General features: G+C 36.0%; 1 protein-coding gene across 14 annotated transcripts in view; it reads right to left on the bottom strand.

Moving 5' to 3' along the window:
* Positions 1-22,713, bottom strand: part of NRG4 (neuregulin 4) — a 121,903-nt gene that overhangs the window by 53,680 nt on the left and 45,510 nt on the right. For 13 of the 14 annotated variants that reach the window (XR_001904481.3, XR_001904483.3, XR_001904482.3 and 10 more), the window contains one exon: positions 20,727-20,820. The exons of the other annotated variant lie outside the window; for it this stretch is intronic. Coding sequence is in view for 10 of the 13 variants with exons in the window: in XM_017960799.3 (XP_017816288.1) it covers positions 20,727-20,820 (94 nt within the window). In the remaining 3 variants the exon portion in view is untranslated. The remainder of the gene's footprint in view (positions 1-20,726; positions 20,821-22,713) is intronic. 14 annotated transcript variants of the gene reach the window in all.

The following is a 22,713-nucleotide window of genomic DNA, read 5'->3' as shown; positions in this document are numbered from 1 at the left end:
GCAAGGAGCTTTTAGGCTCACCTTACTCAGGTTCACAACAATCCCATTAATGTTATCAAGGTGCTGACATCTGTGACATTCAAACACTATCTAGATGCTTCAGTAATCAAAAGCAGGAAGGTACACATGAATTTTCAATATACACTGTGGATGCCATCTAGGAAGCATGTTTCAAGAGCCATGACAATATAGACAGGTGTTCTAACGTTCTCAAAGTGTTTCCACTACCAAGAAGTTTCAGACACTTGACATTTACCTGGACATTACCCTGGATATCAAAGTAGCTCAGAATGTGAACCAAGCTTTGTAATAATTTGTGAAGACTGAGAAGCTAGTTGGGAGAAGTTCTGTAGTGACAGAACTTGTGTCAGAGGATGCTGACCTCAAAGAGGCTGACTGTTATACAACTCTTTTTTTCTTTTTTTTTTTTGAGACGGAGTCTCACTCTGTCACCCAGGCTGGAGTGCAGTGGTGCGATCTCAGCTCACTGCAACCTCCACCTCCCAGGTTCAAGCGATTCTCCTGCCTCAGCCTCCCAAGTAGCTGGGACTAAGGCATGCACCACCATGCTCTGATAATTTTTTAGTAGAGATAGGGTTTCGCCATTTTGGTCAGGCTGGTCTCGAACTCCTGACCTCAAATGATCTGTCCACTTCAGCCTCCCAAACTGCTAGGATTATAGGTGTGAGCCACCGCACCCGGCCTACAACTCCTTCTAAGGTTCTTAGTTTTGTGTTTAAACATTTCACAAATTTCACAGGTGACAAAGTTGCTTAGGATGTGAAATATCCTGAGTCTCTTGATAGATACACATAGGTCTTTGCTGAATGAAGAGCCCTTTATATTCTACATGTCACACTGGATATTAACTCTGTGTAAATGGCATAAAATGGATGATGCCAAGGAACTAGAGATATTAAGGTTGATCTGAATCAACAAGGAAAAGTCAACAGGAAAGAGACAGAAAGTGGGTATAGAGACGGCACTACAAAGACCCTGAGGAATAAAACGAAGGTATGAATTTATCCCACAGGGTGGCAAAAATAGAATCCCGCACCTTCCTTTTTTTTGAGACAAGGTCTCACTCTGTGCCCAGGCCGGAGTGGCAGTGGTGTCATAACTCACTGCAGCCTCAAACTCCTGGGCTCAAGCGATCCTCCTATCTCAGCCTCCCACGTAGCTGGGACTACAGGCACATGCCATTATGCCCAGCTAATTTTTAAATTTTTTGTAGAGATGGGGTCTCACTATGTTGTCCAGGCTGGTCTCGAACACCTGAGCTCAAGCAATCCTCCCATCTTGGCTTCTCAAAGTGATTTGATTACAGGCATGAGCCAGCACACCCAGCCCTGAATGAATTTTTAAAGTTTATAGTACTGTTCCTGCTTCAACTCAAAGCAATGTGGATGTTGTGGACTTCTGCAAAGAATGTTGCATTTCTAAGCTTTCTTCATTCCTTTGTGTAGATCTGTTTCCATCTGGTTTCAGTTTACTTTCGCTGACGAATTTCCTTTAATGTGGCCTACCGATGATGAATGCTCTCAGTCACTGCTTGTCTGTAAAAGTCATATAATGTGAAAGATCCTGAGTCTATTGACTTTTTGGCCATTACTTCTTCAAATGCTTTTTCTGCCCTCTCATCTTTCTGAGATACCTTAACACACATATGTTAGACCTCTGTGACTGTTCCTTAGTATGAAAAAAAAAAAAAAACCTGTTTTATTTTGGAAAGTTTTTATTGCTATGTTGTTCATTAATATTTTATTCTGCAGTATCTAATTTGTTAAGCCCATCCACTGAACTTTTCATTTCAGATATTTCATTTTTCAGCTTCTAGAAATCTCTCCATTTCATTCAGATTTTCCTTTAAATTCTTTACATATTTATAATAACTGCTTTAAATCTCTTGTTTGCTAATTCCATCATTGCTGACATTCCTAGGTCTGTATCTACTGATTGACTTTTTTCTCCTAATCACATTTTCCTGCTTCTTTGTATCTAGTAATTTTGCATTGCTTGTTGAACATGAATCTTACGTTTTTGAGTGCTAGATTTTTGTTGTCTTTGTTTAAAGAGCATTGAACTTTGCTTTGGGAGACAAAGTTACTTGTAAATCAGATTGATTCTTTTAAAGCTTGGTTTTAAGCTTTGACAGGGTACAAATGGAGTAGCATTTAGGCTGACTTTTGCTCTAATCCTGAAGAGTGACTCTTTGGATCTCAAGTGAATACCCTGGGTGTTTACCAAGGATACTTCACTCTAGCTGGTCAGAATGTAAACACATCCCAGCCTTGCCTGAGCTCCGGGGTTGTTCGCCTTCGAGCTTCCCAGAAGTTCTTTACGCAGCACTGTGGCATTTGACACTACACCTGTCTAATGTAGCATTTGACAAGATAATCAAAAGGGATCTCTATACAGATTTCCGGAACTCTTTCTCTTATACAGCTTCCTCTTCTCTGGTAGTCCATCCACAAATTTCAGCCATGTCAGCCTCCCTGACTTCTGATCTCTTTCTCCTCAGTTCAGCAAGACCAGAGTGCTCTGCTTGGTGGACCCATCTCTCTGCACCACGGTCCGGAGTGTAACTTCAGGAAAGGAGCCTGGAAGATTAGAGGGATCTCTAACTTGTTCTCCTTCTCTCAGGGATCACTGTCCTGCACTGCCTGTTGTGAACTGTCTGAAAAAAGGGTGTTTCATGTATTTTCCCAATTTTTATAGATGTTTTAGACAGTAGAGCAAGTCTGGTCCAATTACTTCATCAAGGCAGAAAGCAGAAGCCTCTATTATAATTCTTTTGATATCTGTAGGATCATCTGTATTCTTTCATTACTGATGTTGGTAATTTTCTTACTGTAGTTGGTAATTGTTTTTTTCTTTTTTTTTTTTTTGAGACAGGGTCTTGCTCTGTCATCCAGCCTGCAGTTGCAGTGGCACAATCATAGCCCACTGTACCCTCTAACTTCTGGGATCAAGTGATCCTCCCACTTCAGCATCCTGAGTAGCTAGGACTACAGGTATGCACCACCATGCCTGGCTAATTTTTCAAATTTTTTTGTAGAGACAGGGTTGCCCAGGCTGGTCTGGAACTCCTGGCCTTAAATTGTTCCTCTCACCTCAGCTTCCCAAAGCGCTGGGATTACAGGAGCGAGCCACCACACTCGGGTGATAATTTTCATATATTCTATTAATCTAGCTATGAGTTTGTTAATTTTTATATAACCTTTTCAAGGTATCCATTTCCAAATATTAGGAGTTTTTCTAGACATCTTGTTAGTTATTTCTGCTAAAATTTTATCATGGTAGGAGAACGTACTCCATGGCAGGGGTCAGAAAAATGTTTTCTGTAAAAGGAAAGGGCGAAATAGCAAATATTTTAGCTTTGTGGGCCATACAGTCTCTGTTGCAACTACTCAACTTTGTTGTGTGAAAGCAGGCATTGACGATAGGTAAATGAATGAGTGTGGCTTTGTTCCTACAGAATTTTAATTGTAAACACTGAAGTTTGAATTTTATGTACATTTTCTGTGTCAAAATATTTTTTAAAAAAATTTACAAATGTAAAACTATTACTAACATCATACAAAAACAGGTGATGGGCAAGATTTGGCCCATAGGTCATAGTTTGCTGATCTTTGTCCAATAAATTTTCAATGATAAAATTTATCAAGACTTTTTTATAGCCCAATCTCTGTCTTGGTGAATATAACGCATACATTTAATGGAATGTATACAGTTTTGGAGGATAGGTTTTTCTATCATTATCAATTAGGTTGAGGCGGTTGACAGCGGTTCTTCATTCACTATGTCCTTAGTGAATTTTTTTTTTTTTTTTTGTCTAATTGGTCTATTAACTACTGAGAGAGGGATGTTAAAATCTCCCATTAGTGGATTTATCTGTTTCTCCCCTTACCAAATGTTTCATGATTCTAAAGCTCTGTTATTAGGTACATATATGTACCATTTATGATTGCATGCCTTCCTGATGACTCCCTCCCCTCCCTGTTTCATTCTCTCTTTCAATATACAATCTGTCTTTAGTTGGCAAGTTTGGTTAATTTACATTTAATAAAATTAATACGTTTGTATATTGGTCTACCATCCCACTGTTTCTCTCTGTTCCATTTATTTTCTGAATCTGGGTTTCTCTTTTCTTTTCTTGCTTAACTATTGTTTTTAGAACTTCATTCTCATTATCTATAAACATTTTAGCCAACTCTGCATTATATTTTTAGTGGTTATTCTAGGGCTCACAGTACACATTCTGAACTGCACAGTCTACTTAGGGTTACTATTATATCACTTCACATACAATGCAGAAATTTTACAACTATGTTGTTTCCTTTACTTCCCTTCCCTTCAGGCCACAGTTGTCATGTGTATTGCATCTACAGTCTATATTATCCACAAAACAATGTCACTATTTTTGGTTTAGGTATTCATATGTACTTTATCTAAGCTGAGATTTAAGAGACAGTTTTATATTTACACAAATTTTTACTATTTCCAAAGTTCTTCATTCCCTTCTGTAGACTCAAGTTTCCATTTGGTATTATTTTCCCTCAGCTTGGAGACCTTTCTTTTGCATTTCTTCTAGTATAGGCTTGCTGGTAATAAATTATCTTAGTTTTTTCTTATCTGAAAATGTCTTTATATTGCTTTCATTTTTAAACAGCCTTATTGAGATGTATTATTTATATGATATAATTCACATACTGTACAATCTATCCATTTAAGGTATACAATTTAATGTTTTCAGTATATTCACAGGGTTGTGTAACCATCACCAAAATCTAATTTTAGAATGTTTTCATCTCTTCTAAAAGAAACACCACGTCCATGAGCAATCAATCGCCATTCCCCACCCCACCACTAATCAACTTTCTGTCTATAAATTTGCCTATTCTGGACATTTAATATATAAATTAATATGTGTAATACATTTAAAATGTGTAACAGAATTACACATTTGGGGTTTTTTTGCATATGTCTTCTTTGACTTAGCATAATGTTTTTATGGGTGATCTATGTTGTAGTAGTATATAACAGTACTTTATTTTTATTGATAAATATTCTATTGTGTATATATACTACATTTTATTTATACATTCATGAGTTGGACTTTTTTTTTTTTTTTTTTACTATTTTTAGCTATTATGGGCAATGCTTTTATTATTGTCTTCAACCTTGAAGGATATTTTTGCAAGATACAAAGTTTTGGGTTCATAGTTTTTCCCTCTAATCACTTTAAATATTTTCTTCCACTATCTTTTGGTCTCCATGATTTCTGACAAGAAATCAGTTGCCATTCATACTGCTGTTTCCCCATATGTAATGTGTCACTTTCTCTGACTGCTTTCAAGATTTTCTTTTTACATAGTTTTTCCTCCTGCCATTTGACTATGATGTGTCTAAGTTTGCTTGGTGTTTTTTGAGCTTAAATCTGAAATTTTGGCTTTCCCTAAATTTGGAAAATTGGGGGTTATCATTTTATTAAATACTGTTTTTTTTCTGCTGTGTTTTCTTTTCTCCTTCTGGGTTCCCAATTACAAGTATGTCAATCATTTAACATTGTTTGACAAGTCACTGAGGATTCGTAAAAAAAAAAAAAAAAAAAAAAAAAAAAATCGGGGCGAGCACAGTGGCTCACGCCTATAATCCCAGTGGTGGACAGATCACGAGGTCAGGGGTAAAAGACCAGCCTGGCCAGCATGATGAAACCTCATCTCTACTAAAAATTCAAAAATTAGCCAGGCATGGTGGTACATGCCTGTAGTCCCAGCTACAGCTACTCAGGAGGCTGAGGCAGGAGAATCACTTGAACCCAGCTGGCGGAGGTTACAGTGAGCCGAGATCGCGCCACTACACTCCAGCCTGGGTGACAGTGAGACTCCTTCTCAAAAAAAAAAAAAATCTGTTTTTCATACAGATATTTTCAACAGAGCTTCAAGTACACCTATTCTTTCTTCTGTTTCCAATCCACTGTTAAGCCCACTGAGAAATTTTTTATTTCAGATGTTATTTTTTTGTTCTGGAATTTCTATTTAATTATTTTTCCATATTTCCTGTTTCTCTGCTGGGGTTTCTCATTTACTCACTGATAATAAGCAAATTTTCTTGAGAATAAATCCTTAAGATTTAAAATCATTATCTGCTAATTGCAATATTTGGCTCATCTCAAGGTCTGACTCCACTGATTTTCTTTACTTGAGTATGGATCACATTTTTCTATCTTCATATGTCTAGTCATTTTGAATTCTAACCCAGACCTTATGAGTGACATGTTATAGATTCTAGATTGTTACATTTCTATAACTTGGCTTAATTGAAACTCTCTCTCTCCTTCTGTTGCAAAAATTGAAATATCTGCTTACTTTTCTTAGCCTTACCTGGGCTATCTAGAGTCCTCTATGCACACAAATTCAAGGCCACCCAGATACTTGGGCATATAAAGACATAAAGAACTCAGGCTCACACTCTGTGGCTCTCTTCAGGACATTCAATTTCCAGCTGTGGTGACTGCCTGCATATTTCTATCACATTTTACCACTATGTGTTGAATTGATGAGGGCCTGTCCTCAGGCAAAAAGCCATAAAAATGGGAAACTCACGCAGTGACATTCCCTTCTTCTGTGTCAACTACTTTTGTTTCTTCCTGCTTTCAGTCATTCTCCAATGCCTTCAAATAGTGTTTATACTTGTACAGAGTTTATTATTATTTGTAAAAAGGAGATATATGAGTATTTGATTATGAGCTACTTCTGCTGTACCCAAAGCAAGTTGTTTTAATCAGAACTTATATTGATAATGCTCAAGCATGAAAGTTCTTACAGAATTTAAAAATCTATGTGCTTTCACTAAGAAGAATGGTATATTAGCCACAAGAATCATATTTCTGAAAGTCAGGGCCTAGAAGACACTTAAACTAAGCAACACAACAATATATTTGTAATACACTTTGTCTTAGTCTATTTGCATTGCTGTAAAGGAATATCTGAGGCTGGGTAATTTATGAAGAAAAGAGAGGCTGGGCATGGTGGCTCATGCCTGTAATTCCAGAACTTTGGGAGGCCAAGGGAGGAGGATTGCTTGAGCCCAGTCTGGACAACATAGGAAGTTCAAGTCCAGTCTAGACAACATAGGAAGACTCTGTCTCTACTATAAATTTAAAAATTAGAGGGCATGGTGGCATGTGCCTCTAGTAGTTCCAGCTACTCCAGAGGCTGAGGTGGGAGGATTGCTTGAACCAGAGGTGCAGAGGCTGCAGTGAGCCATGACTGCACTACTGCACTGCAGTCCGGGAGTCGTCTCACTCCAGAGTGAGACCCTGTCTCAAAAAGAAAGAAAGAAAGAAAAAGAGAGAGAGAGAAAGAAAAGAAAGAAAAAGAAAAGAAAGAAAAGCAGTTTATCTTGGCTCATGCTTCTGCAGGCTATACAGGAAGCATGGTGCCAGCATCTGCTTCTGGTGAGCCCTCAGGAAGCATACAATCATGGCAGAAGGTGAGGGGGAACCAGTGTATCACCTGGTGAGAGAGGGAACAAGAGAGAAAAGGAGAAGACTACAGACTCTTTTAAACAGTCAGATCTCACATGAGCTAATAGAGCAAGAACTCACTCATTACCATGAGGAGGGCACCAAGCCATTCATGAGGGGTCTACCCTCACGATACAAACACTTCCCACCAGGCCCCACCTGAAACACTGGGGATCACACTTCAACATGAGATTTGGAGAGGATACATATCCAAACTATATCACACCTCAACTATATTTAGACTGTGTATTAAGTACAAGTGGGAAACTGATGTGATGTCTAATACTTAGAGCTGAAGGAAATAAGATTATATAATGCAAACTAAATTATAAAGTCAATGAATCAGAGCAGAAGGAAGCAAAGTTCCTTTAAATAATAGAGACTAGCTGAATATGCATTAACATATCTAAAGAAGGAGCTGTCAGTCTGAGGAGTTGGTGGGCAAGGGACACTCACAGAAAGGAAAGGCACAGAGGCAAACATCAGCAGTGCCTATCTAAGCACTGTTAAGTAGACAGTGAATTGTAGCCAGAAGACCTCATGCATCACAGTTCTAAGTCACATTATCTCTCTTGTGGAAATAAATGCATCCGACTAATTACAGATACACTGTTAAATTACATAATTCCTGTTGTTTTCTTGTTTTCTCTATACCCGTTAAAATATTCTGATTACAAATTTGGCTTCCTACACATGTCAGTCTACAGAGAAAAAGAATGCCTGACTCACATCAACTCAATTCTGTGTCAGTTATATATCATCATACATTAACAAATTGAAGTATCCAGCCTGGGCAACATAACGAGGCCACATCTCAATAAATAAATAAAAATGCTTACTTTAGACACTAGCTCTGTAAGCCTAATCAACATGTATCTGCTGTGAGAGATGAGATCCCTCACAATGTACTTCATTAAACTCTTAACAGTCCACACTGAGGGGAGACCTCAGACTGTGATAATACCATGGTCACACAGTAGTCCATGGGGCTATTTATTCCCTAGATATACTAACTTCATTGAGTAGTACAAATCTTTTAACTACAAGAGTTTGAAGTTCAATTATTCACATTATTAAATAAATGAGCCTTGTTTTTTAATAGAGCATATGTGTTTAGTTATAGAAGACAGTGAAATAAAGAGATACAAAAGAACACACTTTTGAAAAGTCAGGAAACTAGATAATAGTTCCTGACATAAAACCTCTTAGAGTAGCAAAGAAGAGATTCGGTCACAAAACTGGAAAAAGTGCCAAATTCCTATTTATAACCATTTATTTGTATAGCAACTAGTGACTTGCTTAGATCATTCGTCTACTAATGATAGTACTAGATCCCAATATTATATTTATTATTACTACATAGTCTTGGTAGGAATCAGATGAAATGGCTGTTTCAGAATATGAAAATAAAATTGATTGTAGATCAAACCTTGAATGTTTTCAGTGAAATGTATTATAGGAATTATATCATAAAGATCTATAAATATCAGTATTACACATTGCTACTTGATGGCCAGAATTAGCTCTATATTTGGAATTTTCTTCTAACACATACTGGTTGAGAAACATTGTAAGAAGGATGAGGTAGGTGTCAATGGGAGAAAAATTATTTTAATAGTATTTTTAAGGCTTTTCATGATCTTCTCCCCATCTGAGACTTTTCACACTCTAATACTTAGTAGACTAAGAGAAGTTGGAGATTTTCAGAGATCTGATATGTTATAAATTTAATGAGAGAAAAAAATATGTAAACTAAATAAGGGCAAAAATCATTTCAGTAACATTTCTGTACAAAATTACAAATAACTTTTTATGAGATAATTCATCTCCTAATTTTCTCTAATATGAGAAAAAAATTTTTGGTACTAATTCAACTCCATTAATATTTAATATTTAAAAATCTGTATTGCAAAGATATATATTGCAAAGATATTCTTCATAGAATTTCATCTCATCTTCTCACCCTTCTTTGCTTGGTATTAAATACCCCCTTTGTTTTAGTGATTTATATTTCCAAATCCTTTTCCATCTTGGTTTTTCTCAAAAATTCACTCAGGAAACATTTTTGAGTAATTTATTAAATTACTCAAAATTTATTAAATTCTATGATATACACTAGATGTAGAAGATTCAAAGACAAGAGAATTATTCAGTCCCAAGGGGCTTAGATTCTATTAGAGAACAACAGACACATAAACACTAAGTACAGTAGAGAGATATATAAGATATATAAGATAGCAATATGTCTGGGTACAGTGCGGGCATATAATAGTCAACAAAGTTAATACTAGCTGCCTTTAAATGCAAACGTACAAATACTGGTGACTTCATAGAATGACAGTTTAATCCTTGCTCACATTACAGTCTAATGCCCAATGCCAGTCAGGCAGCCCTTATCCATCTCTTGGCCCCGATACCTGGAGAACATGGCCTCCAAGGTCACTAAGGCAGGAAAAGTGAGAGGTGGAGTTTTTCAGGAGTTGATTTTTCAGGGCCAGACTTGTGACTGGCTTGCATCCCTTTTGTCCATACTCTACCATCCAGAACCCAATCACATAGAACCAGTCTAACTGTAAGTGAGGCTGGCAAATGCAGAGGACCACATAGTTATTGGACACTAACAGCCTCTGCCACAGGGCTGAATGGCTAATTCTACCCAGAAAAGCTTCATAAAGGATACAAAGCTTGACTTGGGTTTCAGATCACTCTGCTTTATCAAATTTTATCCTACATAATGAGAAACCCAAGAGAATTAACAGAAAAATTATTATAATGATAATAGAAGTCAACAAAGTAGTGGGGCATTCATTCACTCAACAGATAATTACTGAAAACTGACTCTATGCCTGTTCTAGATGCACGGAAAATCTCAGTGAACAAAAAATAAAAATTTCTTTCCCTGTGGGACTTATATTCTAGCTTGGGGAGATAGAATGTAAAGTAAGTTATATAGTATGTTGGTAGATGGTAAGAAAGGAAGACAGGGAATAGGAGAAGAATGGGTTTCACTTTTTAAAAAGTGGTCTAGGAGGCATCATTGAAAGATTGATAGTGAAGACTAAAAGGATGAAGGGGAGTTAGCCATGAGGATATTCATTTAATAAATATTTATTGAGTACTTACTATGTTTCAGGTACTGTTCTAGCAGTAAACATATAGATAAAAACTTCTGCCCTTACAGGGCTGACATTGTAATAGGAATTATGATATATAAACTGAAATGTAGGCAAGACTGGGTAGGTGCTATACATCCCCTCTAAAAAATTCATGGTGAAACATAATCTCCATTGTGCTGGCATAAGGAGTTGGGGCTTTCTTCACCATCATGAATGGACTAGTTCTTTATAAAAAGGCTAAAGGAAACTAGCTTAGGCCTTTTTATGCTCTTCTACTCTTCTGCCATGTGAGGACACAGTGTTTGGCCCTTTTCACTCTTCTGCCCTCTGCCATGTGTTTTCAGCATTTGCCCCTTCTGCTATGTGAGCTTGCAACAAAAAGGCCCTCACCAGACACCAAAAGCTGGTGCCTTGATCTTTGACTTACCAGCCTTCAAAACTGTGAGAAATATATTTCTACTGTCTATAAATTATCCAGTCTCAAGTACTGTTACAGCAGCAGAAACAGACTAAGACAGTAGCCATATTAAAAAAGATAAATCTGGATCTATATCTTAAACCATATACATAATCCAAATAGAGACTGGGCATAGTGGCTTATGCCTATAATCCCAGGACGTTGGGAGGCCGAGATGGGAGGATCATTTGAGACCAGAAGCTCAAGACCAGTATGGGTAACATAGTAAAACCTTGTCTCTACTAAAAGTAAAAAAAATTAGTTGGGCACAGTGGCACACATCTGTAGTCCCAGCTACTCAGGAGGCCAGCCTAGAGTGCAATGGCATGATCTTGGCTCACTGCAACCTCTGCCTCCCGGATTCAAAAGATTCTCCCACCTAAGTCTCCCAAGTAGCTGGGATTACAGGCGCCTGCCACCACGCCTGGCTAATTTTTATGTTTTCAGTAGAAATGGGGTTTCACCATGTTGGCCAGGTTGGTCTGGAACTCCTGACCTCAGGTGATCCACCCACCTCGGCCTCCTAAAGTGTTGGGATTACAGGCATGAGCCACCGCACCTGGCCAGAAAGTCTTTTAAAAGTATGACTCAAACTTGAAGAGCTTTTAAAAAAAATTGATAGATTTGACTGCAGTAAAACCAAAAAACAACTGCATGGAAAACTAAACACCATAAGCTAGGTAAAAGGAAAAATAAGCTATAAATAATTATCTATAATTAATATTATAGACAAAAGGTTAATCTTCCTAATATAAAAACAATATGTAAACAAATACATTATCAAAAAGATTTTAATTAATATTTAAACAAATGAACTATGCCCAGCTTTCCTCATCACTAGGAAAACAAAAATTAACACTGAGATACTATGTTTTCATCTATCAGATTTGAAAAACTCCAGAAGTTTGACAAATCTGTTGCAAGGTTATAGAAAAACAGGTACCCAAATATATTGGTGAGAATTCAAAATAGCACAATCCTTATGGACAGCAATTTGGCAACATATATACAAGTTACAAATGCATTTATCTTTAACCCAGGAATCTCACTTCCAGACTTTATTTTACTGATATATAATTATATAATTTCATACATGTGCAGATTTATGTGCAAGGTAAAAAATGAGCTGGGCACAGTGGTACACATCATGTGTACTGCTGCATTTTGTGTGCAATATTCATCAATAGAGGCTTGGTTAAATACATTATGGTATATTCACACAAACAGAATACCTTCTAGTTGTAAAAAAGAATTGGGAAGCCATATATTAAAATGAGTAGATATCCAGGATACATTGTTAAGAAAAAAGAACTACAGGATAGTACATATAGCAACACTACCCGACAGAAATAAAGTGTCTAGTTTTAAATTTTTCTTAATTATTTTTATCTCTTTTAGAGACAGGGTTTTGCTCTATTGCCCAGGCTGGTGTACAGTGGCATGATCATGTTCACTGCAGCACTGAACTCCTGGGCTCAAGCAATCCTCCCACCTTAGCCTCCCTATCGGCACACACCACCACACCTGGTATTTTTGTTTTGTTTTGTTTGGTAAAGATGAGGTCCCACTATGTTGTCCAGGCTGGTCTCAAACTCCTGGCCTCAAGCATTCCTCCTGCCTTGGCCTCCCAAAGTGCTGGGACTACAGGTGTGAGCCACCATGCCTGGGCCCAATTTTTGCAGCCACATTAAAAAAAAAAAAAGGGTGAAATTATTTTTAGTAATATATTTTTACTTCAATATATCCAAAATATTATCATTTCAACATGTAATCAATATAAAAGTTACTGAGATAGTTCACACTCTTTTTCATATTAAGTTTTCAAAATTTAAGGATTATTTGATGCTCATTGCACATCTCCATTCAGTTCTCAGTCACACTAGCCACATTTCAAGTGCTCAGTAGCCACACATGGCTCCTGGCTACCATATGGGACCACACAAGTATACAATGTTTGTTCTTTGCTTCATTTGACAAATACTTATTGAATGACTTATATATTAAGAACTATTCTACTAAGAATGGGAGGTTAAAATATGCATTTGTATTTCCTCGAATTTGCAAAAAGAAGCACTGGAAGTTTAGATAAGGGCTTACTGCTTTCTTATAGTACACAGGGAGGAAAAATGTTAAGAGACAGAAATGAGAGAAATATACATCAATGTATCTTTTGGTTTTGGTTTTGATCTTTGAAAAATGTGAACATATTATCTATTTAAAACTTGCCATAGGAGGGGCCTACAACAAACATATAACAAGTATCCTCCTCCCAGCTAGATTTTTGTCAGATTTTGAACCTGTATGGAACAAGGGGCTACAAAGCTTAGCTCAAAAGCTCCAAAGTGCCTAACTTGAAAGTGGAGAAAACAAAGACTTAGCCACTCAATCAAAAGCTGGGTTGGGCCAGAAAGGATAAATGAAATCTCCCAGATGAAAAAAGGAGCAAAGAACAGACAAAATAAACAGAAAACAAGAAGAGAATAAAGTTAAACCCAGCTATTTCTAAAACTGTGTGAAATGCAAATGGGCTGATCACTAAACATATGTGACAGCACAACAATAGTACAAAGGGAAAAAAGTGATTAAGGATTTAAACTGTTAGAAGATACTTGCATTTGTTCAGGAAGAATGAAAGTACTAATTGAGGGTAGACTGTAATACATTAAGAATGTATATTGTAATATCTAGGATAATTACTCAAAGAGTAATGTGTATAACAAGAGATAATGAAGAAAATAAAGTGGGAACTTAAAAAATAATTAGCCAATAAAAGGGCAGAAAAGGAGGAATGCTAGAGGAAAATGCTGGTCAACAAGCAAATGGGACAATGAGAAAACAGCAGCAAGATGGTAGACTTAAACCTAGCCATATCAGTAAGTTCATTAAATGCAGATGGACTAAATTGACTAAATCATACAATTAAGAGATAGAGACTATCAGATTGAATTTTTTAAAGACCTGTCTATATGTTTATTAAACACACACTTTAAATATAAAGATACAGATAGGTTAAAAAAGGATAGAAAGAGATATACTGTGTAAAACAGCAACAAATAGAAAGCTATACTAATAGCAGAGAGGTAGACATTACAGCAAGAAGTAATACTAAAAATAAAGCAGAACATTGTGTAATGATAAAAGGGGCAATTAAACAAGAGCACATCAGAAGTCTAAACTTATGTACATGTAATAATTAACATAGCTTCAAAAAATATAAAGCAAAACTGGGGAAAGGAGAAGCAGGCAATCTACCATCATACTTGAAGTTGTTATACATATCTCAGTAAGTGATAGAATAATCAGGCAAAATATCAGTCTGGAAAGAGAATGTTTGGATAGCATTATTTACCAATGTGACTTAATTGAAATTTACAGAATGCTACACCAATGAATTGCTCCTTTTCAAATATGCCTAGAACATCAACCAAAATAGATTCCATGAAGGGCCATAAAGTAAGTCTCAATAAATTTCAAAGGAACAAAATTGTAAAGAGTATATTCTCTGACTATAATGGAATTAAACTTGAAACCAATAATAAAATATAACCAGAAAATCCACAAATGCTGAAAATTGAGCAATACACTTTCATAGAATTAACAGATCAAAAAAACTTCAAAGGATGTTAGTAAACATTTGAATTAAACAAAATGAAAATATGACACATCAAAAATTGTGAGCTGCTATTAAATTAATTCTCAGAGGAAAACTTATAATTTTAAAACACTATGTTAAAATAGATGAACATAAGATAATGACAACTGTTGAGTCGTCTAACAGAAGGAAAAAAGATTAAAGAAAAGTGAACAGAGCCTAAGGGTCCCATGGGACAACATCAAACGGACCAACATACCTATTGTTAGAGTTCCAAAAAGAGAAAAAAGAAAGGGATAGAAAGAATATTTAAAGAAATAATTGTTTAAAACTTCCCAAATTTGATGAAAGACAATATAAATATCCAAAAAGGTTAATGAAATCCAAGTAAGATGAACTCAGAGAGACCCATAATGAGACACGCTGCAATCAAACTTTTAAAAACCAAAGAGAGAATCCTGAAAGCAGCAAGAAAAGTGACTCCTCACATAGAAGGCATCCTCAACGAGATTATCAACAGATTTCCCTGATCAAAAATATGCAAGCCAGAAGACAGTAGGCTGATAAATTCAAATGGCTAAATAAACAAACAAAAACAACTGGAACCAAGAATCCTATATTCAACAAGCAGTCCTTCAAAACTAAGAGTTTTTAAGGCATTCTGAGATAAAAGCTGACAAAATTCATTATCACTTGACCTGTTCTGCAAGAAAAACTCAGGGAGTCCTAGGTGGTGAAATTAAGATATCCATAAAGATAAATACATGAACAATTTTAAAAGCTAGTATTACCATAAAAATAGTTTGTAATCCCATTTTTATCTTCTGCATAATTTAAGAGATTAATGTATTGAGCTGAATTCTTAGTTTATATTTTGTAGCCACAATATGCAAAAATATAATTTTGTGACAATAAATGAAAGAAGTGGGGACAGAGCTATAAATAAGCAGTTCTTATATGTGATTTAAGTTAAGCTGGTATAAATTCAAATTAGTGTTATAACTTTAAAAAGTTAAATTTAATCCCCATGGTAAATGCAAAGAAAATAGTTATAGAATATACACAAAAGGAAATGAAAAAGGAATTTAAACATTTTACTACAGGCTGGGTGTAGTGGCTCACATCTGTAATCCCAGCACTTTGGGGTGCTGAGGCAGGCAAATCACCTGAGGTCAGGAGTTCGAGAACAGCCTGACCAACATGGAGAAATCTTGTCTCTACTGAAAATACAAAATTAGCCAGGCATGGTGGCCGTGCCTGTAATCCCAGCTACTCGGGAGGCTGAGGCAGGAGAATCATCGCTTGAATCCGGGAGGCGGAGGTTGCGGTAAGCCGAGATAGCGTCATTGCACTCCAGCCTGGGCAATAAGAGCAAAACTCCGTCTCAAAAAAAAAAAAGAAAAGAAAAGAAAAAAAAGTTTTACTGCGAATAAATCAATTAAACACAAAAGACAGTCATATAGAAAATGAAAAACAAAAAAGTGATACGGCATATAGAAAATAAATAACAAAATTACAAAAGCCCCTTCTTATCAGTAATTACTTTAAATGTAAATAGATTAAATTATCTAATGAAAGACAGAGATTAGAAAAATGGACGAAAACACATGATGCAACTATGTGCTGACTAGAAGCATTTTAGATCTTAAGGCACAAATACAGTTGACCCTTGAATGATATAAGGGTTGGGGCACCAACCCCCATGCAGTCAAAAATCCACATACAACTTTTGACTCCCTCAAAACTTAACTACTAATAGCCTTCTGTTGACTGGAAGCCTTACTAATAACATAAACAGTCGATTAACACATATTTTATATGTTATATGTATTACATACTATAGTCTTACAATAAAGCAAGCTAGAGAAAAGAAAATGTTATTAAGAAACTTGTAAGGGGGCTGGATGAAGTGGCTCATACCTGTAATCCCAGCACCTTGGGAAGCTGAGGTGGGAGGATCACTTAAGGCCAGGAGTTTGATGCTAGGAGTTTGAGACCAGCCTAGTCAACACAGCAAAACCCCATCCTCCACAAAAAATAAATTACCAAGGGCAGTGGCGTGTGCCTGTAGTCCCTGCTTCTTGGGAGGCTGAGGCAGGAGGATCACTTGAGCTCAGGAGTTTGAGGTTGCTGTGAACTATGATCAAGCCACTGCACTTCGGCCTGGGCAACAGAGCAAGACCCTGTCTCTTAAAAAAAAAAAAAAAAAAAAAAAAGGGCCAGGTGCAGTGGTTCACACCTGTAATCTCGGCATTTTGGGAAGCCAAGGTGGGTGGATCACCTGAAGTCAGGAGTTCAAAACTAGCCTGGCTAAAATGGCAAAACCCCGCCTCTACTAAAAACACAAAATTTAGCTGGGTGTGGTGGCACACACCTGTAATCTCAGTTACTCAGGAGGCTGAGAGGCAGGAGAATTGCTTGAACCTGGGAGGCGGAGGTTACATCGCACTACTGCACTCCAGCCAGTGAGACTCCGTCTCAAAACAAAAACAAAAACAAAACATGAAAGAAAGAAAAGAAAATTGTAAGGAAGAGAAAATATACCTCTTACTATTCATTAAGTGGAAGTAGATCATCATAAAGGTCTTCATCCTTTTCATTTTCATTTTCATGTGGAGTAGACTGAGGAGGAGGAGAAACAGGAGGGGTTGGCAGGCAACATAACACAAAGTATATCTAATGTAAATAGTGAATGGCTCTAGTTAGAATGCAGACCAAGGAAGAAATGGCCACAAAGGTAGTTTGAGGGCCAAATGGTAGAAGGCTGAAAGAGCTAGGCTAAAAAGTGAGGTATTACTTCATGAGTGGTAGTTGGGTAGGTGTGAGGGCTGTCACTGAAGAGTTTTTTTGTTTTAGCTGGACAGACGATGATAATTAGGCTCTGGGAAAATTGGTTAGGAACTATTTCTATAGACAAAGCAAGGAATTAAGAAACTCTGAGCTAGTATAATAATAGTAAGAACAGAAAGGACTAGAGAGATGAGAGATACAGCAAAGGTAGAAATATGATTTGACAACTGGACAAGAGGGCAATGACAGAGTCAAATATAAGTCTGGGGTTTCTCAGTGACAAGATGGTTGAGATGTCATAATAGAAACAGGAAATGCAGAAAACAGTATGAAGTGGGATGGAAAATGAGTTTATCACTCTTAGTTATTGCTATTACAGCCTATAGGGCTACATTAGAAATGTGCTCCTAAGATAATTGGAAAGCAGTTATTTTTATAAAATATGAATTAAAATACATCTGCCATTCAATGTCACTCAGCCTTCAGGCACTATATTTTTTTCCTTTTCTCTCAGCCGCCCTTTCATTCACTACCCCGCCCCCCTACTTCACTTCCTTCCAGGGTGTTCAGCAACTCCAGAATACATCATTCATATTACAAAGAGGGTGCCAAGACACAGAATCTCCTGCTGTTGTGCAATGTGGTGACCTTGCTTCATTCTCTACCCATCATGAACCCATGTGGCATGGTTTCAACTACTCCGTAATTACTACTCTTACATTCTGATATTAGGAAGAAACTATATACATTTTTACACCCGCTGTGGGTTGCCAGCAAACTTGGCCATTCTCTATCATTGGTAACTTTTTGAAAATACATTAAAAATGCATCTATCCAAGGTACAAAAGCAGGATGACAACCTAGGTTTCTTTCCATTTTAATGAATCTCCAAATTCCAGCATTCTTAGTTCTTTCTGTCAACTTATTCAGTGAGGTATAACAGATAGCTAGTATACAGATAGACATTAAGTGCATAGCTTGATGGACCAAGCACTCTGCCCACAATGCCATTAAATCAGGTACAAATACAAAAGCATAGGAAAACACCCTATAGGTTACAGAAGAAATCATAATGAAAAAATGTTTAAACCTAAAACTGAACAACAAACTATAAAATTTTTAGGGTAAAACAGAAATGTATTTGAAAATTTTAACATTAAATACTGCCTATTAGAAAATAAGGCTAAAGGTCATTGAGCCAAAGAACAAAGTTAAGGAATCATGCTACCTGATTTTGCTCATTATAAAGCTACGTTTATCAAGACTGGTATTGGTGAAAAGACAGGACACATAGATCAACAGAAAAGAATAGTCCAGAAATAGACTTGCACATAAATGATCAAGTGATTTTTGACAAAGGGGCAAAGGCAATCCAATGGAGAAAGAATAGTCTTTATACCCATGTAGCCATCATCAAGATCAAGACACAAAATATTAGTATTTAAAAATTATTAAATGCACTTCTTCTTTTTTTTTTTTGAGATGGAGTCTCACTCTGTTGCCCAGCCTGGAATGTAGTGGCGCGATCTTGGCTCACTGCAAGCTCTGCCTCCTGGGTTCACGCCATTCTCCTGCCTCAGCCTCCTGAGTAGCTGGGACTATAGGCGTGTGCCACTACGCCTGGCTAATTTTTTGTACTTTTAATAGAGATGGGGTTTCACCATGTTAGACAGGATGGTCTCAGTCTCTTGACCCTGTGATCCGCCCGCCTCGGCCTCCCAAAGTGCTGGGATTACAGGTGTGAGCCACCATGCCTGATCTAAATGCACTTCTTCTGATAAGCATTCTTGTTTTATTTTATATATGCTACATGCCATATCACCTTAGAAAGAATCCAGAATGAACATATTATAAAGTTAAGTGAAACTTGGGAGTTGTATTTAAAGGTGACATCTTTCTTCTTCCCAGCTATATGACCTTTGGCATGTCACTTAATTTCTCATTTTCTCCTCTTTTTTTTTTTTGTATTATTTTCTAAGGTCTCCCCTGCCTCCTTTCTCTAAGATGTTTGTGAGAATTAAGTGTTGAGCAGAGTCAGCAACAAAATTTGGGGGGGACTATCTATGGAAATGTTCTATATCTAGATGTGATAGTGGTGGTGATTTCACAGGTACAAACATTTGTCAAAATTAATCCATTGCGCACTGTAAATGAATGTAGTTCATTATACATAAATTATATCTCAGAAAACAGATTAAAAAACCAAAAGAGTATACTCCTGAGGCACATCATGAGTGTTAAGTAATTGTTAATTTGTTCCTCCATTCCCTTCCCTTTACATATTCACTAGAGAAGAAAAACACCGGGGCACTATTCCCCATGTGAAAAGCCCTAAAATCTTCTTGAGATAGTTGTGAGGTTATTTCTTTTTGTCTCCTCTCCTCCATACTACATCCCAGTATCTTCAACTTTCCCTATGAATTTTACTTTTCTTTCCTTCTATGTACAGTAAGATCTTAAATCTAGATTCTATACTTCTCAGTTTGGTTAAAGAACAAAAAAGAGTAATTCACATGTGTTACAAAATATCTTTAGATCTTAAGTGTTAGCTCCACAGTATACGGCAGTACTACGATGTTAACTCATATACTAAAAAGAGGTTTATTATTACACACTTAAATCCTATTCAACCAACTCATAGGAATCAGGCTACAGAAGTACTATTTTGAAGTTTTTATGGGTCACTGGCTGTATCTGTACTCCCGCAGTGAATTATATTATTTTAAAACAATAGTGGCAAAGATACCATTCTTTTTTATTTGCTACCACTATTAGAAAAACAATGCTTCTTTTGCTTTTTAACATATAAAGTGTAAGTTTTGGTGCCAACTCTGTTATCATGTGCATATGTATTAAAAACTCAAAATAAAATATCTCATATTAGGTTTTTTTGATTAGCAAATTCCCTAGCTATTTTGCCAGGAATATTAAGCACAGACTGCCTTCCTTAAATTGCTAAAATCAAAGAGTTCACTAAAAGGGATTATTTTTTAAAAATATGTCTAGGCTAGGAACTACCATTACCAATTTTCAAAATAAACACCTTGATTAGTGAGATTTTTATTGTGCTATTTGTTTTTGTTTTGTTTTAAAAGGATACATTTTCCCTACATAAATACGAAGAATATGCCTCATACCTTTTCATCTTACACTTTTTGTTTACTTTTTATCACTTCTCAAAGAAGTTAGTAGACAATAAAAAAATAAAGTTAACATCTTCCCTTAGTCCATTTAACTCACCTACAAAATGGGCTGGGAATAGTAGGTATCACATAACAAAGCCCCCCATTCAGGCAAAATGACTTGTGACTGGGACCACAGGGCTCTTCGTGATCTAAAACACATACATATATAAAATAGAGAAAAGCAAATTAAAGTTTTCCTAATGCAACAACAAGGAATAGGAATAACTATCTTAAACTGAAGTAGCAATTCTGAAAATCAGAATGAATAATTTTTTTTTCTCAAAATGAAAGACTTAATTCTATTCCTTATTTGACAGACTGGGACTTCTATGTCTTTGAGAGAAGAATTATGTCCTAAAGATATGGCCATTAACTATAATGGGTTTAGACACTAAATAACAGAAATAAGGAATGCCTATATTAGTTAGATTAAAAGGAGGTGATTAGGATCTTAGAACAAACAGGGCCTTTCTCACTTACTACAGAGATTTGGCAGTATTACCTAGAGTTTCCCTGTCCCAAGAATTTATTTAGATTCTTGTTTTTCCTATTAGGTCTCAAATACATTAACATCTGAAATTGCGTCTGGGAAAGGATTTAGATAATTAATTTTTTATTTCCAAAGTTAACTTTAAATGTTCCTATATGACAATCTAAATGTCAGAAACCAAAAATAATCTTATAAGGTGTTGATTTGCAAGGTGATTTTAGGTAATAGCTACTAACTATAAAGACATACCTAAAGTTACAAAGAAAAATTAAAAAGCTAAGTCATAGCTTGATATACAGCCAAATCTTTTAGAATACTAAGAAAATAAGCCTCTACTTCTCTCTTGCTTCTTGTCTCTCTTTCCTCTTTCTTCAGCCTCATCTTCTTTCTTTATCTTTGACCTTTCCTTTATCTGTCTTTATCTCTCTGCCTTCCCTTTCTCCCTTGGTACCTCTCCTTCCTTCCAGCCTCACCCCCAAGACCTTTTATAAAAAATCCCTGGCCACCAAAACCATTGTATAGAAAAAATTAGAATAACAGAAGGATTCATTGAGTCATTATACTAGTAATTTATGAAGAGAAAATTGGTGAATATTTTATCTTTCAGCCTTAAAGGGGAAATTATATTGCTTTAATATTGTACGTTGTTAGTTCTTAATTGTTTCTATCTAGGAAATGACCCAGAATCATCTAATGGGAATAAGAAAATGGCATTACTCCCATTGGGACTCCAATTTGACATTAAAATTAGTATATTAATTTAAAAAATTATCTAGCATTTATGTGCCACTAAGATATCAATGCTTGCTAAGATATAATTGCTATGAGTCAGATATCTCCACAATCAGATTTTCAAATTTTAAAACTTTTGTTTTACTTTAGAATTGAGAAAATCCTGTTTCAGCATCACATTATAGCCCAAAGAGTATAAAAATGAAAAGAGGAAATCAGAACTACAGAGAACTGGTGAAAAAGAAAGTAAAATCAACCAAAATGAATTCTTTGAGATTTTTTTTTTTTTACACAATGCCATGCTTCTTCCTAATCAAACAACTTTCAACAAGATTATAAAATTTTTCAGGAATAATTTGGCTAAAAAATAAAATTAACATTATATCAGAATCAAAGGAGTCATCATATATGGTTTTCCACTGAGGGTGGAAAGTAACTTTATCACAGCTAAAATTAGTGTCCTTGTTTTAATCAGATTATAGTCAAACATATCTCAACACTTGGCATTTATTTTATCAATAAAGAAAACTCATCTAACCTGAATCACTATTTCTGAATCTACTTTTATTCTGACTTCTATTTCCTTTACTATTTGAGCTGATTTCAGATATAGAACAAGCTAGAATGTATCAGGTTATAAAACCAATAAAACATATATGTCTAAAATAAAGTAGTTTTATGTCATAAAGGAAGGTCTCTCAAAACCAAATATTTCATATTTGAAATATTAATTTCATATTCACATCTCTTCCAATGATGTTGGAAGGGAATAATACAGCCTTGTGTTAATATACATTTTTGATCATTGTTCTATTGCTAT

Source organism: Papio anubis, chromosome 7, assembly GCF_008728515.1.
Source record: "Papio anubis isolate 15944 chromosome 7, Panubis1.0, whole genome shotgun sequence".
Taxonomy (NCBI): Eukaryota; Metazoa; Chordata; class Mammalia; order Primates; family Cercopithecidae; genus Papio; species Papio anubis.
Note: the sequence above shows the minus strand (reverse complement) of the source record. Positions and strands in the feature narration are given on the sequence as shown.